Genomic DNA, 14,215 nt, shown 5'->3' with positions numbered 1-14,215 from the left:
TCTGAATTGGGCTTGTAGAAGTTATCAGGCAATGTACTCGTTTGTAAACAAAACGGGTTTGGTGCAATGCTGGCAAGAACCACACATTGTTAATGAAAAAGATTAACATGAACCAAGTGTGCTGCAGTCACCAGCACCTCTAATATTGGAATAAATCAGTGGATACCACTGAGCTAAAGGTATATGATAAAAGCATACTACATATGCTAAAGAGAGGTGGTGAAAGGAAGGTTGCATAAACAAGTCTAGATCTGGAAGTTTATAATATTGGAATAAATTATTTACTAATTTTTCCATTCTTCCAATATTTTAAAAATATGCTTTGAAAGTTTGCTGTTCATCAGTATCTGCTAATTCCAGGGCCCCAAATTTCTTCAGACATGGTTTTGGTTTTGAATCCTAATAAGTCATGCAGAGACTACCTGCATTAAATTTTACAACATCTGTCATTTTTGAGTTTTACGACTATAAAACCTGTCTCCAAAAATGTGATAAACTTAGTTTTTTTATCCTCCAGAGCAAATAAACAAACAAACTAACAAACAAAAAACAACCTTCCAAAGCTTGCCTCATCCAATATAATCAAAGTATATATAAAAAAAAGGGAGAAATCCTTGAACTGAATAAGCTAAGAAAATCTTGAATGGAATTTCAGAAAGCTTCGAGTACATTGCTGGAATGGATGTTGGGAATACATTGTTGAAGATTGGTGAAATGTAATATGAAAACAAGGTCAGGTCTGTGATATAATGAAGAAATATGCCAAGGGAATGATATTAATCAGAGGTACAAGATGCTACTAAGGGTACAGGTCCCTTATTAACCTGAGTTAGCAATGTATTAGTGCACACTTACGGTTTTAAGCTTGTAGTTAAGTCTAGTCTATAAATGCCTAACTTTTATTTCATGCTAAACTTTTCTGCTGAGTTCATTCCATTAGCTCTCTTCTTAACCCTTTCCAGCCTGCCTTTAATGGTCTCCCATGAATAGAAACTATACTTTATAGGGCATAGCTGCCACCTACTCCTAAGTTCTAGGGTTTGAAAAAGACAAACTACAAAATAAACCAACCAACAAAACTAACTAACAAAAACAATAAAAAATACTTTTTCTTGGCAAAAATAAGACAAATATCCATATAACATTCTCTAATCAGTATAGCCAATAGTTGAAAAAACGGAATAAGTTAATTCATGGTTAAATATAAGGCCATGAATTCCCCAATTCTTATGGGAAAATACAAGCATAAATGTAAAAACATAAAAATAAATAAAAGGTAGGAGTGGCAGCCACTATTAAGATTCTGTAAGGCATCTGGTAGTTTATACTACATTATACGCCAGGGTGGTTTCTGAATGGAATATTAAACAGGAATAGAAGATGAAGAAATGTCACTCTAAATTAAAATTTATATAATTAACTGTCAAGTGCTGCAACTCAGAAGGAGCCACTTCCACATACTGAAGGAAGATGTTCTGTATTATTATTTAAAAGTGCAGGACCTAGTTATCATCCTCGAGGCCTGAAAAACAGCAACTAGTGCTATTGCTTCTATTCCATCTGGAGGTTGATTAAGGATATGCCCTCCATTAGTTGAGAGCTTTCTCAGTAGAGCAGATGCACTCTATTTCTAACATCTGGCCTTGTTGTGTCAGAGATTAAAAACAAAAAGGAAATTAGTACCAGAAATTCCTGCTAAAACAGTGCTGCTTTTTTGTTGCCAAGAGTTGGGAGGTGAAGAGCTGAGTGGGACTCACAACTCTTTTGACTGAGCTTTCTTTGTGAGATCAGAAATCTCATATTTTCAAAGTTCAGCCACTCAGAGTAGATTGTAGGGACTTCTGAACACTGCATTTTTATGAAGCTCACACATACAACTGATGTACTTATTCATTTGAGTAGACACCACAGTGCTAAGTCAAAGTCACAGATACTTTTTCCTGAAGCTGGAAACTATTTTCAATTTCCTTCTTGAGTATAAAACATGTGTTTATTAGTTATGAGAGAAAATATTGACTAAAGTAAACATATTCTTGATAGTTTTATTATTATTATTATTATTTTGTACTGATTGATGTTTCTTTGTACTGATTTTTCACAGCTATTTCTTATCTTATAACTACAGGGTCCAGAAAGTACACACTGTTCCTCTCTGCAAGGTCAGATGGTTGGACAAGATTATCAGGGTATCATCAGTAACACTTCAGATGTGTAAGTCTCTCAAATATGATAAAATTATTAAAATAATCAGCATCAATAATTTATTCTTATATTTCCAGATCTTCTGTATACTCATGTCCCAAATTATTTGAACACAGTTATATTGAAATGCAGCTATTACTGCATTACTGCAGCAAATGCAGTAATATGAGTGGCTAAACAGTTTCCACACAGCTATTAGAACAAATGCAACAGAAGTTTCTAGGTATAAATGCAGCTCGTGCAGACAAGCCTAAGGCTGTACTGACATAGGTGTTTACTTCCAGACATTTTAGAATCAAGAGAATTTGAGGATGTTACTCCTAAGAAAATATGTGGGTATGCAGTACAGGAAGAGTAGAATTTTACCTCAAATGTAAAGAACAGGAAATCAAAGATTAATGTAGCTTTGATAAAAGAGGGGCAGTTTTGTTTATGACAAAGATACAGAATATATGAAATATAATTATTTTATTTATCATTTTTATAACCCATTCAGATGTAGAAAGTAATAGGCATTTGAAATTTAAAAGCATTTAAAACTTAAAATTTTGGAAGCTGGCCAGTCTTTAAAGGACAAAATTCTTGAAAGAATCTTTGAGAGTATCTGCAAGTGAGAATATCCATGTGAATACAAGCTCAGTGCTACTTGCTATTATCTTGTCACTAATATAATATTATCTTTCAGGATAGCAGGTAATCAGGTGTGATTATTATTAGATTATCTTGCAAGATGTGCAAATGTATCTATAGCTAATACAAAGTTATCACATATAAGGATAACATTTGTCTTTTTTTCTGGTTGTTTTGCAAATGGACTAGTTTTCTGGCCCTTGTCCTTTAACCTGTATCTCTTTATTATGGGTACTTTCTGGTAGTCCTATTTTATGCTTGCAAAAGCTTTGTCTAACTTGAAAATATAGTGCCTGAAATGATCACTGATCTTTGCTACTTAATTTATTATCTTGTTCCCCCTCTTAACAGTACCTTTTCCTATTTATTATATTATGTATTATGATCACACATTATCCTATCCAGTATGCTTAAGCCTACTCAAATAGTTAAATGGCAGATCTGCAGGGGGATGGAGTTAGCCATTACATGAATATTTAACTCATTCTGCACATATTATTGCTACATTCTGGATTGTAGATATATTATCTAGCTATACATATTTAAGCATTCTAAAATTCTCTATTTTATAATATTTTTAGAAACCTGGAAGTAAGCCCACCTATCTATGATTGCCTAACAATTCAAGAAATGTGTCATTCATGAAAAACTGTCTGTAACAAACTTTATTTTCTGGCAGCTTTTGATACAAATCATCTGTCCCTGTTCGTCCAGACAAAATAATATCATTAATCCTTGTATTCATGTTCTTCAGAAGTCGTTGTGATTCTTGAAAATAGTCACTCAAGAAAATTAAAAGTAACTGAAAATAGATTAAAAGCAAAGTTTTTGCATGGTCCAGATGACCATAACTTCAGCCGCTTCCATAAAACCACTCAACTAATGCTGTTTTACAGATCACAGAAATACGCAGGATATGAAGGCTGCAGAAGAGAAAGTCAGCAGTCTGAGTCAGACAGCTGGAACAATGAAGATGATGATATGTCCCACAGGACTTCCATTCTACCTAGAAGTAACCAGAAATGCTCTTGTTTCTTTATTGTAATAGGCCAGCTACTCCACATAACTACAGTGAGATCAACGCTACTCCCATGTACACAAGCTAAGAATTTCCCCTTTATGTCTTGAAGGCCAGATGACTCAGTCACAATTTTTGCCTCTGATACATAGAAAAGCATGAAATCTTCACCATATCCATATGAAAATGGCCAACGTTAGGAGTTCTTCAACTCTTTTGGAGATTTGCTAGAAGGAAGGAACATGAGGCTGAGCTTAGTTAACTACGCATAGTGGGAACAGCTCTACTGGCCACCATCCATTTGCTACCACTTTGAGCATCTCTGCTTTGGAGCTCCAGTTTAAAAAGGATGGGCAACTTAGAATTTTTGCTTTGCCGTTTTGTTGTTGTTGTTGTTGTGTTCTATATAGTATCCTTCCACAAAAGGAAAATATCTAAATACCTTGATTATACTTGATTAGGTGCACAGTCTGAGCAAGTAAGAGGAAAAGTAAGATGTTGAATTAATTTCAGAAACAAAATGACATCTGTTCAAATAGCTCATCATGCAAATAAATGGCAAATAATTGGCTCAGTGTCAGAATAAAATATATGAGCATTGCAGTTTGGTTCTGACCTTATGTGAATTTCCCAGTGCATAAATGAAAACTTAAAATTCTTAGTTTGTACTAAAATTAATAAAATAAAAATGGATGGATGATCTTGTAAGAGATACAGTAAACCATCTAGATCTTGAAGTAGGCTTTTCTCATATGTGAAAAGCAATGCAAAGAAGGCTTTGAGAATTACTAAAAATTTCAGCAACATGCTGAAAAATGTGGTTATTATCACTGAATGTAGTAGATGCTTGATATCATTCTCCTCTTTTCCCCCCAAACTAAAAAATTTTGCTGAATTAACACTTACAGTGTATTAAGGTCTGTGTACCTGGATCTACAGCTGCAGAAAGGCGTCCATAGGACTCTCAAACTCTTCTCACTAGGCTTTCATGATTTGTTAAAGTCATTTCCTTGTTCAAAATACTGAGGACTTCTTTTCTTAATTACAAGAAAAGTTCACTACTTAAAAACAGCACAGCAATCAACATTTTTATGTCAACATATGCTATTTTTAAGCTTTGGTCACATGTAAGTAATCAACTTACAATTTGATTGAAGTCCTCTAATAAGGCACCTTATTCAGGAGTGGAAGTACACATGGGATAGAATCCTTGATATATTATAGGTATGCGAATCCATAGGGAGTCAGGCTTGGACTCAAACTGTATAATTATGGTATAAAAGCTGGCGATTCCCTTCTGCTATGACCCAAAATTCCAACTCCGATGAATAAATGGCAAAAGAAAGAGAGCTGTATGAGGAACAAATCTCTCTGGAGTGGGGTATTCGTGTTCACTGGCACTCTGAACTAAAATGTTAACAGAATCACCGTTGCATCTATTAGGGTTAGAGAGCAGAAAATCTTAGAAGTTCAGGTAAGGAAGGTGCCAGTTATAAACCAAGACAAAAGGTGAACATGTGCTGCAATTTTTCATTGGGATTGGTTAAAGCTAGCAAAGACATCTTGCAACAAAAGATAAGAGAACACTGCTCCCAGTCTTCAGCCTACAACAAAGCTAGGGAACAGATCATCAAGTTATCTCAAGTCAGTTGGCATGTTATTCATTACCAACAGAAGCCTCTGCTTGTAAGGACAAATTCTATAGCTTCGCTACTTCAAACTACCATTTTTTTTTTTCACCAAAAAAAAACTACTTCTTTTATTCTATGGAGGTAACAGAAATTACTGATATGCCTCCTTTTTCAATTGCTGTAGTAGAATAGTGATATTTCTGGAGATTTAATGTTTATCTACCATCTTCTTAATCTAAGTTTTGTATAAGAAAATATACTACAGAAAGTATAGCTAATTAGTAAAACTGATCCTTGGTTTTGGTGCATCAGAGACACTTCACATCTTGTTATGGAAGGAGAGTGTGAAGTAAGATGAAGAGTGTGGTAGTACTAATTTTCAGGAAATTCCTGGAAACATGATTTCCTGTGATGTGGCCGAAGTCTCCTATATCAATATAAACTACTGCTAAAGTCTATAATTCTGCAAGAATGATTTATTCATAACAGACTGTATTTAGAAGTTGTAGAAAGCAAGAATTTTAAATAATTGGATATGCTTCCAAACTCCATGCTGGTTGTATCCATGATATTGAGTGAGTCTTCTTTCTACTGTGAAGTCAGCCAAAAATACGGTTCACTTCCACAGTATAAACACTGAAGTGTACCCAAATTCTGCAGTCCCCTGGTTTTTAAATCCAAAACTTTATGCTATGTTCAATAATCATTAAAAACTTCTTTTTTCTCTTTTTGCTATGTGCAGGCAGAACCTTTGTTTCTGAAGATGAACTGACTCATTTAATTAACTTTAAATCATCACCAACCAGAGTATGTCCAAGGACTGGCATCAGACATTTTGTTCAGGGCCTTAAGTCACGGATTGAAAATCAAGAGGTCTTGAAAGAGTTCATGGTAAAGTGTAATTCATTATTAAGATCTTTAGCAGAACTAAGAAAGTGACTTTTAGAAGCCTTCAACATAGTTTATGGGAGATTCAGTTGTATCTTCACTGACTCCGCTTTCTCAGAGGATTGTTCCAGCTAGGATAGGGCTTCTGCCCTGCTTTTTGAGTCATGTTGCAGTATTTGTATCTCCCTCTTTCCACACAGGCCAGGCTTACTTACAATATTTCCTGTCCAAAGATCTCACCCATGTGGAATTAAAAACAAGTAATACACAGAAATACAACACAAATCAGTTTACTGTAGATCTACCTCTTTCTATTGCTCCCTCAGCTCTGCTGAATAGGTGCCTAAGAACCCTTCTAGGCACTAGATTAAAGCAAGAAATCCAAACTGCTAGACAGTGAAAGGAAAATGTTTACCACAATGCTTCAGTGATCCGTGGAAATCATTGCCACGAAATGCTATTGAGGTCAGGGACTTCGTGAAAGTAAAATAAAAATAATATAAATAGATAATAAAAGCATGCAATTACATCTGATGACATAAATTATGAAAAAAATATAAAATTATGAATGCATTTCAGTATATGGAGCATTAATACTGGAGGTTATTAGCAAATTTCTAAAGATTATTCCATAGTTCTTTAATGTAGTCCTGGAATTTTTGTTAAATAATGTACTCATCATCAGTGACATAGATTATTACCAGTTTTCCATAGTAATCACAATGCTATCAGTTTCTTCAGCTTGCCTTCACATCCCATTTTCTGGGTAGAAAATCACATAGACTCATGTGTATAGGATTTGTTGACTTTCACCAAAAGCTCAAGGACGTGTATGCATTTTCACTAATTCCGTTCCATTATTGAGGTAGGCATAGCATGATATGAGCCAATTCATGCATTTGCTCACAAAGCAGAAAGATCTAACAGGAAAAGTACTGGTTACCAAAGTCAATGGATATTTTATTTGAGAAAAGCTGTAGTAACTGATGAAGATCTTGAAAAACTATCGAATGTATTTCAGTCCATAGAGTGGCCTACTGTGAAGGCCAAGCATTGCACAATGCAAATCAAAGAGGTAGAAGAATAAAGGAAAGTGAAAGTAATTCAAAACCGTAAATGAAATTAATTTTCACCTCCTTGCTTCCTGGCCAAACTGCACTGTGTTACCCTAAATCTGCTATGAAGTTCTTAGGATTATGATTTCCACTTAATATCATTGATGTTGTTCCCTGTATCCATCCCTTTCTCTGTAATTGAAAATTATTCACTGACATTCATAACCTTCTAACAATGCTAAAGTTTATTCTCCATTCACCTTTGAATAATGATTATTTGGCCAAGACACTATTCCAAACATCTATTTTAAACAATATACAAAAGGGATCTGTAATTAAAGGTGCTGAGGATATGGGTTGGAAATCTCATTCAAAATCTCCGGAAAATTTCTGCGTAATGAAGAAACTACTAAGCAATTTGAACTGTGCCTAGAAGTTAAAGGAAAAATGGGCTGATTCTCTTATTTAAGAAGTCTGTCTTGGGTCAAATCAGTAGTTTTTCATGAAGGACATGAAGACTGTGCGACTGTTTCTTTTTGATACAGGCTTTGGAACATGTGAAGCCAATAGATGACTGCAGAACCGGCAAAGCACCAGAAAACCAGGATAAAAACAGATATCAAGACATTCTTCCATGTAAGTATGCACAGCAATAAGAAGATACAGCTATAACACTGGGGTTAGGAGGCAAAGCCCACCACATTCTTTTGTCATAGAAAATTCTACTAAAAATGAATTTTGTTGAGATTTTTCCTAGAGTGTGAAGTTCATATAGGGTTGTCTGCTTTTTGCAGTAAGTAATTTCTAAGTATCATCCTCAGCAAGGGAGGACTTGGTCTGGTAGGGAGGCAACTATCTTGGTGCTCCCTTCATTCTGTCATATACTAATCTAGTACATTTCTGTGGACTAGTGTATTTTGTACTATACTAGCAGTTCTTTAAATCTACAGCTTTTGACATAGCAGAATTCTGAAAAGCTCAATGGAAATCACAGAGATATCTAGTTCTTGAAAAGATACAAGTTCATTTTAGAAATATTTGAAAACATAATAGCCAACTAGATATTTCAGTTGCTCATCTCTTATCTGAGTCAGAATTCTGATTAGCAGTGATTAATGTTAGAGCAGCCTGCCAAATGGGATCTAAAAGTAAAAGCATACTTTGTTGTTAGAGGCTGAGGTTCCCCATCTCCTAGATGCTAGATGTGACAGAGCTCCATTTCAGATCTACAGCTGCAACAGCAACTTTCTGTTTCTGTCCAGATGATAAGACACGAGTTCCCCTGGGAGAAAACAACGGCTACATTAACGCAAGTTATATCAGAATGAAAGTTGGAGAAGAGGAACACTTCTATATTATAACTCAAGGGCCTCTGCCTTCTACTATAGCTGATTTCTGGCAGATGGTTTGGGAGAGTGAATCAGATCTGATTGCCATGATGACAAAAGAAGTGGAGCTAGGAAAAGTAAAAAGTCATCGATACTGGCCTGAACCTCCACATGACTCCATAGATCTGGCTAATTTTCATCTCAGGCTGGACAGTTACCAGATTCTGGAATACTTCGTAATTAGAATAATAGAAATTATCAACAAACAGGTAAGTTGAGTTTAATTAACATTTTCATATGTGAAGAAATTGATTGGATATCTTAAATGAATAAATACTGGCATTATTTGTTTCTTCTCTAACATCTGTTCTCTAACATCATGTTCTTAGGAATGTCTGACAAACAGGAAATTAAGATAAATGAAATACTGCCTCATTGCTTATTGCACAAAGAGTGGATCCAATATTATAAACATTTGGACAAGAATGTCCAATAATTAGTCCTTTAATATTCACAGAGTTGCTGTGTTTTTTGCAGAATTTCTTAATGTTCTTATCAAATCAGATCATAAGGACTGCCATTTATGTTCTGTAACAGTGGGTACAAGGAAGGATGAAAAGAAGTTGGTTTTCATCTTAAAATTTAGAAAGAATGATAATTTCTTTATTTCATGAGAAGACATGAAACTACCAATCTAACAGGACATTTTTGAAGATACAATAAATTTAGAACCTAATTGTAAGAACATTGAAACTAGGACAAGTCCATCAGTCTTGCCTCCATATTAAATAAAACTTTGCTGAAATTTCTGCAGGACAAATTGGTTGATGGAATAATTAAAGAAAAATTAGACAGACTAACTTGGTGTCTGTTTCTGTTAATAAAACTATTTATATGATGAAAAATCTCACCTCATGTTACTGTGTGAAAGACAGCAAAGTGTCTGATAAGGTCTGTCCAAAAGATGATGGGAAGATTGACCATTGTATGTGATTGGGCTCTTACCTGATTTTAATGAATTTTTTATTTTTACTACATTTGTTTTGTACCAGTATCAAATTACTAAGGTAAATCACCAGTTTACTTCAGTAGAAATCACAGACATTAATTCAAATTATTCCAATGGCAAAAATCTAGATACGTTTTTACATTCAGCTTACAGTCAATAGAAATCCATTGCTATGCTAACTGGGACTTTGGAAGGCTTCAGTCCTTAAAGTTCCTTGATTCTTTTGTTTTTAAGATTGTTAGTTGCATAAACAATCATTTTACAGGACGATTATTGGTTGGACTTGGATCTTTACAACAGATGTTTTTACCAGCGTGGAACAATTATATACCTTTTTTCATTTAGTATTGACATAAGAAACAATAAGGAAAAAGAAAATACTATTTCCTCATTTATATATGTATAAATGTATAAGTATATAAATGTATAAATATATACAAATATGTATAAATATATTTATATTTACATGTATTTGTTTGCTTGTTTTTTACTGAGTTTTATATAGCTTTATTACTAATCTTTTGGTCAATACACACTTTTGTTTTCTTTTTTTCCAGACAGATGAGAGGCGAATTGTAAGTCATTTGCAGTTTACCACTTGGCCAGACCACAGTAGTGCCAAACTGTCTGAGCAGCTTGTAAAATTTATTTGTTATATGAGGAAAGCTCACAGGAGAGGACCTGTTGTTGCTCACTGCAGTGCTGGAATAGGAAGAAGTGGAGTTTTGCTTTGTGTTGAAATTCTTCTGAGCTATATAGAAAAAGATCTCTGTGTAAGTACTAAACAAATAATTGTTAAATCTTACAATAAATATAAATATTACTGATATGGATGTCAATAAAATGTATAGATATCTTAGAATACAGTTAATTCCCGGTAGAAATTAATCTTCACAACATGGAATAACCCAGCTTTGTTATTTAAAAAAACAGAAATAATAACCATGTTATTTGTTATTTGTAAAAGAACTGAACCCCAGATTCTCATCATAAAATGTTTCCATTCTATTTTTTTTTTAATAGTTTCAACATTAACGTAATAAAAACTGTTCTCTTCTAATAGTTCAACATCAAGCACATAGTGAGAGATTTGAGAGAACAGCGGTTTGGCATGATCCAGAGTAAGGTAAGTTCTCAGTATTCAAACTAGACTACAACTTCAAAAAGCTTCAAATTCTGCTACATATCCTTATGCTTGGATCAATCTGGAGTTTAAAACATAACCTTAGCCCCCTTGTGAGGAAAATAATAGTTTTCCAGGCAAGTGTGTCTTTATCTAAATTTGGAAGGTCTTAGTAACTGAAATTAATAAAGAAAGGAAAAAGAAAGCCAACATAAAAGAGACCTCTAGTGTAGCTTTGAGTCACTTGAATTTCACAAATCGTCAATGTAGTACATATACAGGTCTCTTTTTGTCCTTTTGGCAAAAATAACAGGAGGAATCACCAGCAAAACAGGTGAGACTCTACCCTGCAAAAGCACAGCCTTCAGTTGAATTCTTGCAATTGTTAAGCTATCATTGCCCTTTCTACTGCTGAGTTAACATACTCTGAGGGAGAGTTCACAGAGTACAAGACAAAATGAAGGTAACTCAATTTAGAACAAATAGGAGGTGGGATGAATAATTAGATGAGACTAGGATAAGTTCTTCTCAGAGGCAAGTATTTAAGCACATGCTCCAATATACCTTAGATTGGGCAGATGGTTAAAATTAAGCAAGTAAATAACTTCCATTGAGCTCGTGAGACTTAAGCTCATGCTTACAAGTACTGCACTGAATAAAAAAGACCTCCTGAACATTTTATTAATGAAGGAAAAATAAGATTGAGGATACCTTTAAATATACATATATTTATATATGTGTAACAAAGTTGCTGGTGTTACAGACAACATTACAGCCAGTCTATAATTATTTATCTAGTTTCTTTGTCAAATGTATTCAGTTGTTTCACACTGGTGTCTCTATGTGCAGGATCAGTATTTATTCTGTTATGAATTTGTGCTGCAAGTCCTTCAGAACCTTCAAGCAGTGGATTCCTATTGACTGCAACGTGACTCTTCTCTGTAACTATCCTCCTCAGACTCCAGGGACCACTCAGCTATTGCTTTAAAGGAATGTCAAGTGTTATATTACATGCTCTAATAGATTACTCTGATTCCTAAAATGTTTAAAAACCTTGCTTAACATGCCCTGGGTAAGTCATTCAAATCTCAGCTCACAGTTTGGAGAAGGAACCAGCCAGAACTGCAGCACTGCTGTTAAATTGTCATGGACAACTTGTATGTTCTGTGCAATAACATATTAACTGCTAGGAAAATATTTTTAAACTGTGAGAAGGAGGTAGTAACCTTCAGAATTAGCTGTCCACAGGGCAACTAAAAAATTTAAGACTCTGCTGGTGTTGGTGGAAGATTTGTTGTCTCCTACATACAGCATTCTTGGCTTCTGGGCTGCAAATCAGTGTTTGTATAGTAGATATGCTCTTGTATGAAAGGATTCAATTTGTTTGCCTTTTGTTGCTTTAACAGTGTAGAACCATTTCCAGTTATTACTCCAGCACAGGAATTTATACCACCATCACTAGACATTTTAGAGCAAGAGATAGGCAGAAACATAGGATGCCTTTAAACCTTAGATAAAAAGCAAGAAGAGAGTTCTAAATATTGGATGGCATAATTTTATTTCTAGCAATATGAACAGCTGTAGATAGAGTCAGAATTCTTCCATTCTGCATCCACATAAAAAGGATGCAATATTAAATCAGACTGTGTGTGTATTGTGGCACACATACACATTTCATCTTCCACTGATGCTTTCTGTTGATCTTTCACTCCACTGAATTATCTTGTCATTCTTAACTAGAATCTGAATCCATTTATGGGAAGACCCATTGGTTTCAGTAAGAGCTGAATCAGCTTTAAATAAGAGTAAATAATTCTCTGTACAGTTCATTTCTCTTGTAAAAACTGTTTTTGTTATTGTGAGTTTGGATTGGAGCAAAAACATAGTGTTCAGGTTTGTAAGATTGTAACTGTCTCTACAGTAATAATTCTCTTTCAGTTATCTAGATGGTGGTATATCAAAATGGTGTTACTAGATATATATTGGCAGAGTAGCTTCAAAACATGGGAAATGATAACAGCATTTATTTAACTGAACTGCACATATTTTTAAAATTCTTTGATTTCAGAAAATGTTAAGAGGCATTCGAATATAAAACTGAGTAGAAATAAGACAATAAAATAGCTGTTTATTTCCATTATGAAAGAGAGGTTTATGTCTCACAAAGAATGAGGAATTAAATACAAATTAAAAGCATGACTTTTAGAAAAAGTCACTGTTGTACATTTATAATTAAGGCCCAGGGCCACTTTTTTTTTTTGCTTTCTGCCCTCAGATGGTCTGCTGGAAGTCAGTAGAAGATATAAATAGGATTTATGACATGAACCAGATGCTAATTTCAAACATACTGACACAGATCCAGAGCAGCTTTAAACCAGTGGAGTAAACCTCGACCTATATTGGTATAAGTATAAGCAGAATTTTATGTTTTGTCTTAAATTAATTGAATTTGAGCCTTCTAGGCTCCATACAAACTAAACTTACTTTCCTTATGTTGCATATAAAGGACTATTTGCACAATTTTGTCAAGCATCATCAGCCAAATTTTTACTCATAACGTCATTACCTCCATTTGCTATTTGGCCTTTAACTTTGATTTTAATTATTATACATTTACTTCTATGCAAGATAACACTGCAACTAAATGCACAATTCACTTCTGTACCACAGCAACTTTAAGAACTTCTCAGTAAAAATATTCCTGTAGTTTTTGCAAGGGTCTTTTTCTGTGGTTTAGAGCAAAGATTCTGGATTTTGAAGACAATCTTTGTGGCACTATTTATTCCTCATTTGTGCATCATCTTTGCAGCTGTTTGTCAGAAGTGTTTCCTGTTTTACAGGGATATTAAAAGATTTCTGAAAACACTGAATTGCATTTCTTTTTTTTTTTAATGAAAAAGCTATTTTAATATTAACCGCTAACCAGAAAGAACCCGTAGGATAATAATATTTTGTTAATGAGGATGTATATTTAAACTTCCTGTAAAGGCAGATATTCTCATGATGTTCCCTCTTGTATGTTCCCCTAAGACAGAGACTGCTAACCTTTTCAGCTGAGACAGAGCTGATTTTTCCTTCATAGTGTCTGGCATGACATTATGTTTTGTCTTCAGGAGGAAAAAAATGTTAATAAAACAGTGATGTTTTAGTTGTTGCTGAGTAGCACTATACAGAACAAAGGGCATTTCTGCTTCTCAGCTTCTTGTTCTATTCTGCCAGTGAGGGGGGCTGACGTGGCATGAGGACCTGGGAGAGCACAGAACCAGGACAGTTGACATAAAACAGTCAAAGGGATATTCCATACCATCTGACATCATGGGGAAAAACATGA

General features: G+C 34.5%; 1 protein-coding gene across 1 annotated transcript in view; it reads left to right on the top strand.

Annotated features, from left to right (window-relative positions):
* Positions 1-13,749, top strand: part of FRMPD2 (FERM and PDZ domain containing 2) — a 55,001-nt gene extending 41,252 nt beyond the window's left edge. The window contains 8 exon segments of the mRNA XM_031554433.1: positions 2,126-2,211; positions 3,729-3,844; positions 6,224-6,372; positions 7,970-8,060; positions 8,687-9,021; positions 10,319-10,534; positions 10,825-10,887; positions 11,734-13,749. Coding sequence (XP_031410293.1) covers positions 2,126-2,211; positions 3,729-3,844; positions 6,224-6,372; positions 7,970-8,060; positions 8,687-9,021; positions 10,319-10,534; positions 10,825-10,887; positions 11,734-11,805 — 1,128 coding nt within the window. The 3' untranslated portion in view covers positions 11,806-13,749.
* Positions 13,750-14,215: the final 466 nt, after the last annotated feature.

The sequence above is a fragment of the Meleagris gallopavo genome, chromosome 8 (assembly GCF_000146605.3).
Source record: "Meleagris gallopavo isolate NT-WF06-2002-E0010 breed Aviagen turkey brand Nicholas breeding stock chromosome 8, Turkey_5.1, whole genome shotgun sequence".
NCBI lineage: Eukaryota > Metazoa > Chordata > Aves > Galliformes > Phasianidae > Meleagris > Meleagris gallopavo.
Note: the sequence above shows the minus strand (reverse complement) of the source record. Positions and strands in the feature narration are given on the sequence as shown.